At 37.6% G+C, this 15,492-nt stretch overlaps 1 protein-coding gene across 1 annotated transcript; it reads left to right on the plus strand.

The window, feature by feature from the left end:
- Positions 1–1,729: 1,729 nt before the first annotated feature.
- On the plus strand, positions 1,730–10,644 carry LOC139744214 (low-density lipoprotein receptor-related protein 1B-like). Its single transcript, XM_071654662.1, has 5 exons — positions 1,730–1,906; positions 7,801–7,824; positions 9,364–9,594; positions 10,064–10,232; positions 10,572–10,644. The coding sequence occupies exons 1-5, from the start codon at positions 1,843–1,845 to the stop codon at positions 10,642–10,644; spliced, it is 561 nt and encodes a 186-aa protein (XP_071510763.1). The 5' UTR covers positions 1,730–1,842.
- The last annotated feature ends 4,848 nt before the right edge of the window (positions 10,645–15,492 follow it).

A 15,492-nucleotide genomic window follows, 5' to 3' on the forward strand; every position in this document is an offset into this window, starting at 1 on the left:
CATTATGTAGATGGTTACCATCTTTCACTTGATAGCGTGACGAAATTGCATCCGCCAGTATGTTATTTTTCCGTTCATGGAACACCCTGTACAGGTAATTGACATGTAGATGGCGCTGTTTATCTTGTCGGTCTCGTGGGCCTTCTTTGCCTACTGTCGGTCTCGAGGGCTTTCTTTGCTTAGTGTCGGTCTCGTGAGCCTTTTTTGCTTAGTGTCGGTCTCGTGGGCCTTCTTTGCCTACTGTGGCTCTCGTGGGCTTTCTTTGCTTAGTGTCGGTCTCGTGAGCCTTTATTGCTTAGTGTCGGTCTCGTGGGCTGTATGACTCCTGAGCCGTATAACTCATGGGCTGTATGACTCATGGACCTTTTATTGATGTCGGTCTCGTGGACCGTATGACTCGTGGGTGTCGGTCTCGTGGGATGACCCCGATTGCCCGGGGCACTGCTAGTCTGAATTCATGGTGAAAGGTAAAATGCATGCACATGAAAAAATATAAGCACATGTTTTCATGTGCTTGCATACACTCATTATAGGATGAATAAAGACCAGCTATGAAAGTGGAATTTCTCATGAATATGTAATAGACCATTCCAATCCTGGCCATTGTTCAGGACCATTGTCACGGTGTTAACCATACACTCCCATATACACCAATTGACCCGTGTGCAAAATTATAATTTTGTATACAGAGGGTTGAAAAACAGAGCAAAATCTGAAAACTTAGAACTAAATCTTGAATTCAATGAAACTGATTTATGCTATCATATTTTAATTACCGCCAACAAAATTGTACACTATTCAGCTATTGCTCTTATCAATGTCAGTGTTATCTGATATATAGTTTTTGAACTATTAAGGATCAAAAGTGGGAAATGTTTTTTGTAACACCTAGTATGAATACAGTGCTAATCAGGGCAAGTTCATTGATATTTTGACATTTGACCTTGTCCGACCTCTCCCATTTCGAACCTGACCGGGACCTTTAGGTAATTTACATGTGGTGTGAGTTTCATGGTCATAGTAAAAGCCGTGGAAAATTAGAAAGGGTACTCCAAATCATTGACGCCGACGACGACGACGGAAAAGTGATCCTTATGTCTAACTTAAGCTACGCGGGAGAGACTATACTAACTGATCAGAGGCTTTTGCACTTTGCTAGCAAAAGAAAAACTACTGATCAGCGGTTTTCACTTTACAAGAAAAATATAAGAATTTGATCATTGCTTCTAACTTTGCGCGAACAACGCAAAACTACTGAGCAAAGAAGACGCTCTGATCAGTAGTATAAATTATACTTTGCCCGAGCAATAAGAAAAAAAAAACCCAACAACCTCTGAACAGCAATGAAACGGAGTTGAAACTGCTAATCAAAGGTTTCGCGCCGTAGGTGCAGATTAACAAACAAACAAACAAACAAACAAAACCTATTAATCAGAGGTTTTCCTTTACTCGTGCAGAGTGGAGACCTCTTATCAGTAGTTTTCTGTTGTTTGCACAGAGCAAACACCTCGTGATCAGTAGTTTGATATCTCCTACTTTTACAACACATGGCGTTCCATACCTACCCATCCGCACTAAACTCAGAAGCTCTGTGGGATGAGAACCATAAAGACCTGCGCCCTTCGTCAAAAGTAGCAGATTGTCTTTGCACATCTCAACAAGAAGTATCGTCGTTCATCGAGGTCGCCTCCACCAACCTCATTATCAGTTTACAAAATACTGCGAGCAGCAAATCAGTTTATGCGAAGAGACACATCGGTGAACATCGGGATATCTACTGGTCATTTGAAGTTGATAAAATTAACGACTCATCAGTGTTGAGAAGAAGACGGCATAGTTGACATGTTTACACCAGTCTTTGCCACAACTTTCCTCTTTCTACTCCTCCGTAGTCCATGCATTCAAGGTAAGTATCGTGTTACTTTGCTGCAAAAGGCTGTAATCTTTTTAATCAGTATTTCGTACATCAGCGCAAACTGATTAATCGAATCATAAGTTATTATTCTAAGATTCTTAGTTTCTTTTATATACAGTTTATTTGGGAGAAAGAGATGTTAGATACAAATATTATGAGACCTGATATATTTTTATGACTTTGAAACGTTAAACCAGCCGTTCATGTGGCAGTTGTAAGGTTTTTCCTAAAATTGGGTGCTATGAGATAATAATACGTGTATATCGATCATGGATTTATTTTTTTTTACGTGACTAGTTTTATTACTGAGTGTACATCATCCAAGTGCTTGCTGATGTTTTTCCATGCAGACGTGGCAAAATCAATGGAGAGATGAGTGGATACATGATAGATTATTTTTTTGACTCGCGCTTTCCAAAAAAAAAAAAAAAAAAAAATTGGTCCTGTAAAATAGGTTTCAGCGTGTAAGAGGCGTTGTCCGTTTCTTAGCTTTTCTCTCTTTGTTTTCTTAGTTCATGATATCCCTTGACCGGTGAGTATGGGTATCGTGGAGTACTCTGGATGAGATAATTGCCAGTTAGATATTAATATGTCACAAAGAAGAAAAGACGAAAAGACTGATAAAACAGACGTTTAACTGAATCTGTTCAAAGGATTTATCAGGTTTTAAATATTGTCATGAGCTGTAATTCATCCTTTAGGGGCTTCCTAAGGCACCTTACTGATATTATCGTGTCGTAATGTGGTTGTAGGACTCTTCCGATTTGTGTGTGAAGTTCTGTTTTGCCTTTCTTAAAGGAATACATGTAATTCTCCTTTTTACGCCATGTAATAATTTACTCAACGTACGGACAACATGTCCCTGTCGTTCGCACAGTGATTTCTACTTCATGAAGGAAGTCCCATTGAAAGATTAAAGAGGCAACTGTAAATCAAATTTAAGAACCTGTCGACTATTAAGAGAAACCTGCAGGTGATTTATTGTGTTATCAAGCAGTCATTATACTGTTGCTAAAATGCAGGAGAACGTTACTTCCTCAACACGGGTAAATTTCTCATGTAAAGTGCAATGATACCACACAGAGCCTAGTACAAAAGAACAAGTTGTATCACCCCTAAATGTAATATCAACGCTAAATGTAATATCGACCCTAAATGTAATACACCTTAACCCTAAATGTAATAACAACCCTAAATGTAATACATTTTAACGCTAAATGTAATAATCGAGTCAACCCTAAATGTAATACATTTTAACCCTAAATGTAATAACCGGAGACAACCCTAAATGTAATACATGTCAACCCTAAATGTAATATCGACCCTAAATGTAATACATGTCAACCTTAAATGTAATATCGACCCTAAATGTAATACTTTTTAACCCTAAATGTAATATCGACCCTAAATGTAATACATCTTAACCCTAGATGCAATATCGACCCTAAATGTAATACACCTTAACCCTAAATGTAATAACAACCCTAAATGTAATGCATTTTCAACCCTAAATGTAATAACGACCCTAAATGTAATACACCTCAACCCTAAATGTAATAACCCAAAATGTAATACATTTCAACCCTAAATGTAATACCGACCCTAAATGTAATACATCTTAATGCTAAATGTAATACCGACCCTAAATGTAATACATCTTAACGCTAAATGTAATAACAACCCTAAATGTAATACATTTTAACGCTAAATGTAATAACAATCCTTAATGTGATTCATGTCAACCCTATCAAACATAATATATTCAACGCTTAATGTAATTACGACCTTAAATGTATACACCTGATTATAGAGAGGGTAAGCAACGCAGAATATCGGGCAAAATGTCAGGGGGTATACGAAGGAGATATGACGCAACTTTCTCTCGCACTCTTAAAAGAATGATAATAGTTGGTTAGACTTGTTTTTGTTGTTTACCCAGGTAAAAATCACACAGTCTTATTAAATCTATCGTTTGCTGCAAAGTTAATTAGGTCCATGTGACATAGTTCTTAAATCTATTAGCTTTATCATGCTATCACATAAACATTTTGTATTCCAATCTTTATTCAGTGTTCATTATTGCTTAGAGTTTTGTTGAAAAAGAAAAAAAAATGGGCAAAAGTTAAGTCAGTTTGCCTTACTCATACATTCATATATCATAGGAAAGTCATTATATAAATGGTGACTCAAAGATGATAAAAAGGACATTTATTTCTTTTTGCTTTACTGGCATTTTTAAATTTATTTCGTGTACCCTCCCCAAGACCAATTATTGTCCCAGTTTCGTGTAAGTATAGTCGTGATTACCAGGAGTCGTGAACAATGTCATGAGGCTAATATTTCGGACAGTGATTTGCTGCCATGTCAATGTGTGACAGATATTTCGTCATTGAAAACATTACATAGATAATGATGGTTCGTCAAAAAATTTGCGAAATCTTTCTAAATCTTTCTAATTTCTAATTTTCTCAATCTACTCGCTTTATCATCCCGTTTCATCAGTAGGTATATGTTTTTTTTTCTAGCAACATTATTCATGTTCAGAATTTCCTTGCAAAGAATTTTTGCCCATTTTTTTTCTTTTTCATCAAAACTTTAAACAAACGTGAACACTGAATGAAGATTGGAATACAAAATGTTTATGTGATTGTATGATAAAGGTATAGATTAAAAAGAACAACTATGTCGAATATACCTAATTAACTTTGCAGCAAACAAAGGAATTAATAAGACTGCGTGATCTTTACCTGAGTAAACAACAAAAACAAATCTAAGCAGCTATTGCTGCTCTTTCAAGAGTGCTATAAGAAGTTGCGTCATATCCCTTTCATATACCCCCTGACCTTTTGCCCGATATTCTGCGTTGGTTACACTCTCTATAATGAGGTTTTTACATTTAGGGTGGTAATTGCATTAAGCGTCAAGATGTATCATATTAAGAGTTGACATGAATTACATTTAGGATCGTTATTACATTTAGCGTTAAAATGTATTACATTTAGGGTTGTTATTACATTTAGCGTTAAGATGTATTACATTTAGGGTCGATATTACATTTAGCGTTAAGATATAGGCCCCTATTACATTTAGGGTCGATATTACATTTAGGGTTGAAATGTATTTCATTTAGAGTTGTTATCACATTTAGGGTTAAGGTGTATTACATTTAGGGTCGATATTACATTTAGGGTTAAAGGTATTAGCCCACATTTGCAAACCCACGAAAATCAAAACTGCATAAAACAGGTCCAATATGACTTCAAATACAAGTTATAACAGTAACATACCTCACCTGTTGCTCTTTGTCTATACCATTCGATAAAAGAGAGAAAATCATCGTTTTAAAATCAATTTTCAGACCGGGTCAACCCGACCCAAAATCGAATTACGAGCGCGGGCTAGCTACGTACATGTAACTTACACATGTATCGCATGCATGTAGTACGTACGTGGACCGGAGCTAGCGAGCGTTATACGCATGCATACGGTGCATTTTCATTTATTTTTATGAAAGTAATGGACTAATTGGAACGAAATTTTGCACAGGTGTTACTGCAATCATACCCAAACTCCATGCTAACTATGAGACCAATTGCTGCAGGTTTACAAATGTGGGCTAATACCTTTAAGATGTATTACATTTAGGGTCGATATTACATTTAGGGTTAAAAAGTATTACATTTAGGGTTGATATTACATTTAAGGTTGACATGTATTACATTTAGGGTCGATATTACATGTAGGGTTGACATGTATTACATTTAGGGTTGTCTCCAGTTATTATATTTAGGGTTAAAATGTATTACATTTAGGGTTGACTCGATTATTACATTTAGCGTTAAAATGTATTACATTTAGGGTTGTTATTACATTTAGGGTTAAAGTGAAAACTAAGTTTCGGTAAGTGCTTGAGAACCCGTCTCGCACCATTTCATTTTTGCTTGCAATATATCGAAAGAGTCCACTAAGAAACTTACCTGGCTGACGCGGTTTGCCGGAATGATGAGTCGGTTTGGAGTATTTTGAGAAAAATGATAATAGTAGGAAAACCGACTTTTATTCCAGAAGGCTCCAGACTAACTCGGTCTCGGGAAAAATTCGACCCTACTTCAGACAATTCGCACGCAGTAAGTGATCGCCACATTCCACTGGCCACTGCATAATACCAAATGAGGCCTAACTGAATGGACAGGAAAGTGCGTGCTAACGTAATCCTGTACAAAACAAAACAAAAATGACAGCGCGCGCTCCTCAGTTGCTGAGACGCGCGGTCTGTGGAGTTTTTGTTATTGTTTATCAAGCGCCTTTGATTGTTTTAGAGGCGCTTGATAGGCGCACATTTGCATGCGCGCAAAAGAGGTTTTTGATGCGCGCGTTGTAACAACTCGGACCATTACTGCGAGTAGCCAGAACACGAAGCGCTAATTTATACAGGCCGCTCCCATAGGACAACACTGTACAAACAGAGGGACAACCATTACAACTCATCCCACCGTTAAAGCGAAGCCGAGTTATCCCCGAGTCCGAGTTTAGCCTGACCCCATTTGGGTAAAATCTGAGACTGAACCTTTTTGGTTAATATTTCGCATTTTCGTCGTTACCCATCCAATATCTTGTATTATTATCTATACAGAGGATTTTTAGAGCCCAAATACAAGTGTTATTTTGTCGACGCACCTCATAACCTCCAACCTACTTAAAAAGTTTGTTGAACTCGACCAATATTTTTTGCCGAGGCGACCAATATTTAAAATATTGGACGGCAAGAGGGGGATTCCCCAAAGTTTTAATAAACTGCACCGTGATTGGTTGAGATATATACGAGATGACCTGAAATAAGAAGTAAAAACATCTGTGATTGGTCAATCACGAATTAACTAGAATATCGTTTCTTCTAAAATTCTGTGTTTATACAAACACATTTCATATATCAATTAGTTGAAATTGTTTTTCACACAATTTTTCAAAATATCACTTTCATAACAGGAAGTTAAATTTAGGTTTGATGAAAACAAGTTGCATTTTTTTGTGCATGCAGGCGCAAGGCGACGATTGATCTGCAGCTCTGCATGCTCAGCGCTACTGCTAGATAGCCCGCGCGCGATATAATGTAGCCGGCCACCGCCGCTGCGCTTGCATTTGCATGCGCGATGTCATTACAGTTACTGTACATGTACGTACGTGTGTACAATACGTTATATACAGCACAGTAGGACTAGTTGTGGTAGTAGTAGCCTAATTCGATCTTTCACGATCTACGGTATAGATATGACGTGAATTCTTTCTCAGATCTCGGATACAAATACATCTAATTCTGGTCTTAATTAGCTAAACAGTAACATGACGGCTACCTTGGATACATAGATCACTGTTTTATCAGAGACTGAAGTGGATTAACTTGCACTGAAGAGTGTACATGTACCATACCCCATGTCAGGATCACTACACAGTAGGAACAGCACTCGGAGTCGGAGACAGAAAGGGTAGGCCTGAGTGAAAACATTCTTTGCTAAAATCCTCTGTAGGATAATAATGATGATATTGAATGTCCTATTTTCGATTAATACAAGGAAATATTGGACTCGCTAAGCAAAATATTTCCTTGTATTAATCTCAAGGCCATCCAATATTATATAATTAACATCGTTATCCTGCACATTTCCTAAGCATACGTTCACATTTGGGAGCGAAATTTGACAACTTTTGCAGGCGTACCAGAACTTTGTTTGGGCTTTAAGGTGTATTACATTTAGGGTCGATATTACATTTAGCGTTGATATTACATTTAGGGGTGATACACAAGTCTCCTTCTGACGTTCTATGTTCCTCTCTCTCCCTCTCTCCACACGTCTATTCTTTATCTGCACGAAATGACAACCCACCAGGGAACTTGCGATGGAGTTTGGGAGGTAAGATAATCATGTGACCTGAGTACGAATCAAGCACTTGGACATTCTATTTATCCCTCTACACCTCTCCCCCTCTTTATATTTTCTTCCGATTATGGTGGGAGCAAAGCAGCTGGCAATTAACATTAGACCACTATATTTTCTCTTTCATTTCATTTCGTTTATTTCATTTTAAAGAAAAAATGTCATTGCAATAGATCATTTGAATACGTTTAAATGACAAAAAAAAACACAGTATAACGATTGAATCAATTAAATTATTAGGAAATAAACTGAAATAGAATAAATGTTGTGACTTGTATGTCAAATACCGAATCAAAGTTGTTGGAAATGGAGAGGACTAAATAAGCAGAGCTTGTAGATGTAGTCTCCTCATGCCCATCTCTGTTCATGTTTTGTTTGAGTTTTCAACATATTTAGTTTCATGAATTTTCGAGTTCTTCCATTTTTCGTCGTGTCGTGTTCAGAGTGGCACTTTTTTTACACTCAACCAAAAAAGTAAGTTCCCCCAAGCATTTTTGAATATATTTCAAAAAGTATTTTACCGATTTTCATAATTGGAAATTCAAACGGGAATGGATAGGGAATTTTATTACTCATAACATGAATGGCATATCATTGCCACCAGATATCATTATTGATGTGAGAAAAAAAAATGCATTTTATGTCAAAATGCATGCAAAAAAAGTTTCACTTTAGTGATTTGCATTAACTGGTAGAATCAAACAATCAGATCTTTGACCTCTCCAGTTTCCTGAAACTTTGCTCTAAGTTTCCTTATGGCATTGGGCGAATCCCCTAGTCTCCTGGCCACCTCCTTAACCAGAACCCCAGCTCTCCCTCTTTCAAAAAATTGCAGACGCGGCATGATGCAAAATGGCCATAAGCACGTTAATGTGATCAACCCAAGCTGGAATTAAAAAGCACATGGCTTCGACCAACATTTTCATTTGAAAAGACCTATTTTTTTTTATAATAAAAAGCATGCATAACATCTGTTTAATTGGGGAGCACATTGTACCTAAAGAAATTCCTGAGAATTACATTACAATTTAAAAAGGTCATTCGCTAACTTGCATAGGAAATGTACACAATATACTTCATAAGTATAACCTTAAGTGCAACTTTTGTTCCCATGCATTTTGACATAAAACGCATTTTTCACACAATAATGATATATGGTGGCAATGATATGCCAGTCATGTTATGACTAATAAAATTCCCTATCCATTCCCGTTTGAATTATGAAAATCGGTCAAATACTATTTGAGATATATCCAAAAATGCTAGGGGGAACTTACTTTTTTGGTCGAGTATATATCATACATAATACCCGAAATAATGATTGTTATCCCAAGTTTTTTATCGCGTGTATGCATTGCACGTTTGTCTATACAAGGTGCAAATCCAAGCACTTGTTGCTCCCTATCTGCAAAATGATACATGAAATAACTAGAATAACTGTCATTTCCTTCACCTAACATGCTTGCATTCTGTTTCCTCGTCTTTCCTACACTGATCCATCTCACTGATGTGTAGATGAGTTCATGCTGGTAGGGGATTACAGTAGACGAGCAATATACGCCTCTAACATCAGGGACATCTCGTATACCGCACTCCCTCTCTGGAACCCTGGTTACGTGTGGAGTGTGGACTATGACCCTGTTCACCAACTTCTCTTCTGGACGTACGGGGGGAATCCAGGACGAATACAGAGCTCTCGCCTCGACGGATCAGACGCTACTATCATTGTTTCCACAGACATAAGAGGTGACATGGCCACAAAATTCGCCAAACTTTACGTTTCGATTTTGGTGTTATTTTTTTCTCCTTTTTCATTCAAGGGTGCAATAACAAATAGTTTAATAATTGAGTGTACAAATTGTATACTCTTCTGAGAGGTGTGAAAATGTGAAAATCTCCTGCTGTCCAACTTTCTATAGATATCCGGGTGCCTGTCCTTTAATTGAATTAGCATGGGGTGAAATCATCATTAGCAGTTGTGTATGTGATGATGATGATGATGATTGTGTGTGTATTCGTCATTTCTCTTACAAAAATGCGATAAACCATGCCAACATAACAATGCATGAAACGTCTTCATTGTTAAGTTGTTTAAAGATCTATTACTGTTGTCACAGTGGTTGTACTTCATTTTATATGACATAAATCTTGATACTAGTTATAGTTCTGCATAAGTAGATATATAACATGATGATTTTTCTGGATTTTTTTTCAGAACCTTACGGAGTGGCAGTCGACCCCAGCGAGTCCAAAGTATACTGGAGTGATTACTATTCCTCTCTCAGTAAGATAGCCGTGGTGAATTACGATGGATCCGGGAGAAGAACTTTAGTTTCGCTTCCACGTAGGAACCCATACGGAGTTACCATTAATCCTATAAGAAGGTGGGTCCGTAGGACTTTACTCACTGTAGAAGATTTTACTTTATGCTAACAGTATAAAAAAGATAAGTGAATTATTTGATTCATTTAATTGAGGTCATAGCAAGTTTTAACAATGGCATAAAGTTTCACTCCTAAACAGGAAAATATAAAAATCTTATTCTTAAAGGAATAACGTCAATTATGATTTACAACAATAAATTACGAAGGGTAGAATTTTTGGTCTAGTGCCCAGTGGGGTGAAAGAACTTAGCCTCGGAATGTCTTAGCGCTGATGGATAGTGTCCATTTGAGACTCAAATTATTGTGAAAGTGAGTAAGTTTTGGTTTGCTGTCTTCCAGAGAACTTTACTGGGGAGTCCAAAGCCCATCAGGAGCCATTCAAAGGATAAGCATAGACGCCCTCAAACGCTGAAACCCGAGAACGTTTGTCGACACTCGAATCACTTACATTCGTGGCCTCGCTTTTTAACAGCGAAGGTTTTGTACAGCATTGTTTTTTTCTACAATATCAAAACAACTCAATGTCATCCAAGTATTGCATAATGTATTTGCATAAATATGACTTATGATAATTACTGCGGTATGTCATATTTTGCGCGTACACAATCACACACTATCTGTGTGGGACATTGGACATAAAACAGGTCAGGCTCTCAGGCGTATTGCTAAGTTCAGCGACTTCCGTTACCTCTCTCTCCTCCATCTGCAGGTAGCATCCGGGCACTTTGGTGTGACCATAAAAAGTTAATTGAAATGAAATTTCACGCAGATTTTCCTTTTTCTTACCTGTTTGCGCTATGGAGGATAGACCGGAAATATATTGAGATACTAGGCCATGCCCTTATTTTTTTTTAGTGTCTGTCCTATCTTTCTATCTATCTATATAGCGTACTTATCTTTAAGATTTCTCCTCGAATGACATGCCATTTTTTACATTATTGTTACAATAGATACCTATTTTACACACCAGCTTGGCCAGTCAGGAGGGATCAAAGAGGGTAAAAACCACGCTTCCTTATTAGAAGGGAACTGGCTGTGAAACCCTTGGTATCCTGCTTACAATCCAGGGGTCCGTTTTCATGAAGTAATAATAATAAAAAGTATTAAAATAAATCTCCGAATTTCCAAATTCTCTCACATGGGTGATACTTTCAAAATCCATTTCATGAAGTCTCAGTGTGTCTTACGAGCGAAAAGTAATGAAAACGGACCCCCAGATCTGTATCCTCTTCACCGCAGTGTTTCCTATGGTGTTCAGTGCGCAACAAAAGTTGTAGACAGTTTCTTTATGTCTATATATATAATAATATATGAAGAGCTTGCTTCCAAAAGTCGCTAAATCTATCATTTTTCTTTGGATTTAGCGCCTTTTTGGAAGCAAGCTCTTCATATATGATATATATATATTATAGAAAACACACACACACCACACTATATATATATATATATATATATATATATATATATATATACATAAATTATTATTTACTTTAGCAGAAAGATAAGCTAAGAGTACCCCTACCGGTATTTTGTCGTATACAGGATGGTGTCCACTGTAATTTACCTCCTTCTTGTCCGGGCTTACATGTATAGGAAACGAAAAATGTACTGGCATGATGACGGAGCCGACAGGATCGAATCTCTGGATTTATTGAGTGGCGAAAGGGACCCTGTTTACTGACCAGAAGTGGTTTTCTATGGACTCACCTGGCACAATGGAGATATATACTTGACTGAAACATCCCGTGACGTCCATAGCAATCATGAACGAGGACTTCACGAGCAGTCCGGTTTCGTCGGTCCTCGGACATTCTCCAATGCCTATGATATTTTGTGTGGGTCTCGTCTCTAAAAGGTCAGACTTTGTAAAACGGGTTTTTTTATCAACGTATTCGCGCGTTAGTTTTAGAAGGGATCATCTTTAGTTATTGATTATGGGCCCTACTTCAGATTCTCTGACAAGTTTTTTTACGCCTTCTTTGTTGTCATGGATTCCACAATAAGGAATAGCTCGAGTTTAACACCAAAAGCCAATGTAACAGAGATTCTGTTTTTCTGTATGGGCCTGTGAGTGAATGTCCTTCGTGTTGTCAGAATGTTTTTTAGTAAACTCTTCAAAAAAAATAACTGCTTTAATATACATGAGTCCTTTACCGTACAAGAAACAGGATTATATTTTTCACATTTCTCGTCTAGCAATTCATTAGGCAGTCAAAATAATGTCATATGAAGTTTATCAGTGAAAACGACTTCGTCAAGTTTTTGGTTCACTTTATCTCAGCAGGTTTATTATCATTACTTCTTTGGTCCCAACGGCCCCAAAAATGTCTAAAAGCCAACTACATACGTCACGATACTATAACGTTACAAGATCTACACCTTTCCTATGCTGAGTGGACATTATTCTTTTTTCTACAGATCCATCACAATGGGCTTGTGATTTCGACAACTTTGGCTCCAATCTTTGTGGGTGGAGTCAGGCTTTTCAGGACGATTTTTGATTGGCTGAGACTGCCACGTAACGTCCAGTAGACATTCAGAGAATGGTCCCGTCTATTGGTAAGAGGAAAATGCCAAGTTTTATTTCAGCCATCACTGTTTTTTTTGGTTACCGAATAAAACCTACGAAACAATAGTTTGGATGGAGTCAAAAAGGGGGCTGAGCTTTCGATCCTAGCAGAATCTTTGTCAGAGGCAAAAATGACCTTTTTGGTCATTTTTGCCTCTGACGAAGCAGATTCTGCTAGGATCGAAAAGCTCAGGCCCCTTTTGACTCCATTTTTACTCCATTGGCTCGCCTTCATTGGATAAGCAGTTTTTCAGCAGCTTTTTTTTTTTTTTTTTTTTTGCTAAAACAATAGTTTGGGACTTAAATAACATTACCATTGGACACATTGCACCTGAGCAAACAGCTAGTATTCCTGAAGAAAGAATTGCTTTTTTTTTTTCTTTTTCAGAGCGCCAGAGGAATTGATTTTTCTGGTGTTTCCGGAATTTCCAGATTCTGAGCATTCTTTCCCATGAGCCATTGAAAAACCGATTGAATTGTCTTTCTTTTATACTACAAAGAATTTTTAACGAAGGAAAGTGCAGGCCTCTATATCATGTTTTATCGTTTCGCCATCAGAGGACGTGGGAAGGGAGGTATAATCAGTTAGGTTGTGGTTAAGGGTGCATGGTTTTGACTAGCTACCGGATCGAAGAAAACTATCTGCGATTCATAGTCTTCATTAACTCCTTCATTGTACTATCTTTCTCTGCTAGGAGATTACAGTATGTTTCATCAACGGCACAACCACAGGATACTGGTGCTCGAGCTAACTTCACAAGTCCTTATACCAAACACTGTAAGCACAACTGCCACCTGTTTTACGGTTCGCCTTCATCATGCCGGGGGTCTCCAGCCACTCCTTTTCTCAAACTCTACTTCACCAATCAAAGTTTTTTCCAAGCTCATCTGGCTGAAAGCGCGGTGACCAGGGAGCGTTTTTGGAAAACTAGCTAGGGTGGTAACCTCTGGGCTGGGTGAGGGACATTTTCATCTTCGAAGGCGTGGTCGGTACTCCAGAGCGTAGCGTCATAGGAGTGGATGACGTCCATTTCGGACCCTGCGATGGACCAATTTCGAAGGTAATCAGAGAGAACCACTTTGTTATCTTGGTATTCATACACGTCATTACAAATTATCATAAGTAGCACATCAACTTCTTCGTGAAAACATTAATCAGTACTACTAGGTGATTTTTGTTTATGTTTTTGTGAAATATCGTGACTGCTGGATTTTCATGTCATTCTTTGTCCTCTATGTACCATTAATTCTATTTTTTTTCTCTCCCTTCTCACTGGCAGCTCCGAAAGTCCTCGTGTGACAACGGCAGAATGGAAAATACTCCTCAAAAGGGAAAGTTTACCGAATCTCAGCTCCTAGCCAAAATTCGGTTTTTCCGATTCTCGTTTGCTATGGTTTACGCTTTTCAACTCTGACTACGTCACCCTTTCAACATCTTTCGAAGAGTGTGGAAACGCGCATAGCGGTAAAATATGATAAAGTCTGGCAGTAACATGTACCGACGAAAAAAAGTATTTTGACAAGACTCGTGTAGATTATTAATTGACTAAAAATTGTCTATTCCTCAACATTTGTTTCGTTGTTCCTCAACATTCGTTGTTTTTTACATTGTATTCATCTTTGATATTACCCAAATTATGGAATTTTTAGTATGGGGAAAACACCCATCATTTATAATTGGATAGGGTTTCTACTGTTACAAAAAGAAGGCTCTTCGCATTATTTGTAACACCTTTTCCATATTCTCCAACAGATCCTTTGTTTTTTTTGATAATAAGATTCTGAGAATTAAAGATTTGTTTTTTATTTTCAACTAGGGCAATTTTATGTATACTTATGATAATAACTGCCTCCCGTTTATTTTTTAACTCCATATTATGCGTAAACCGGGACATACCATGGATATCCAACCACACAGTCAAATGAATTTCATTTACCTTTATTAAGAACCGTGCTTGCTCATCAGAGTTTTCATTTATGCAGGTCCCAAGGTTATGGAACTCCCTTCCCATGGACCTGAAAAAAATGCACCGTCACTGAATTCTTTTTAAAAGAGATTGAAGATGTTTTCTTTTGAAGTTTTTATAAAGCAACCGAATAAATTTAATGTATTTCGTAAGCATGGCATTATCTCCTCTTCTTCACTATAGGCTGCGTTTCTCTTGGAGAGGCATCGACCATTTTTTACTGCGTATAGTATTTTTTGTATTCCATACGTGTCCCTCACGGTTTAATACAGTCTGTTCCGCTGGAAAGCAGCTCTGTATCATTCTCGAAAAAACGCTTGGCTAATTGTCTCTGTGGGCTTTGACTCTTGGTGTATGCATCAAAATAATTTAGGTTTTTTCTTTTCTGTCTCTCTCTTCCTCTTCTCCCTATTTTTCTGTTCCTTTTTTTTTCACACTTTTTGCTTTCCTTTTTTTTTTCTATTCCCGACTTTCCCAGTCCTCCCGCACTCTTTGTAGTTGTAAGCTTTTTCACCCCCCCCCCTTATTTTCCCCCTTTTCCCTCAGAGGTAACCCACGTGATACAAGCATAGTCTTTTTGAGTTGGTACATCCACTTTTTTTTTTTTCACAGAGTGTTTTAAATAGAGTATGTTTTCTTTTTGTACTTAACATGCAGACAAGAAACACGTTTCTTGTCCCCTGTCTGGCTATGTTTTATTATCAACGACTCGCATGTCAAAATT

Source organism: Diadema antillarum, unplaced genomic scaffold (assembly GCF_040938485.1).
Source record: "Diadema antillarum isolate AM-2024a unplaced genomic scaffold, OU_Dant_1.0 seq00001147_RagTag, whole genome shotgun sequence".
NCBI lineage: Eukaryota > Metazoa > Echinodermata > Echinoidea > Diadematoida > Diadematidae > Diadema > Diadema antillarum.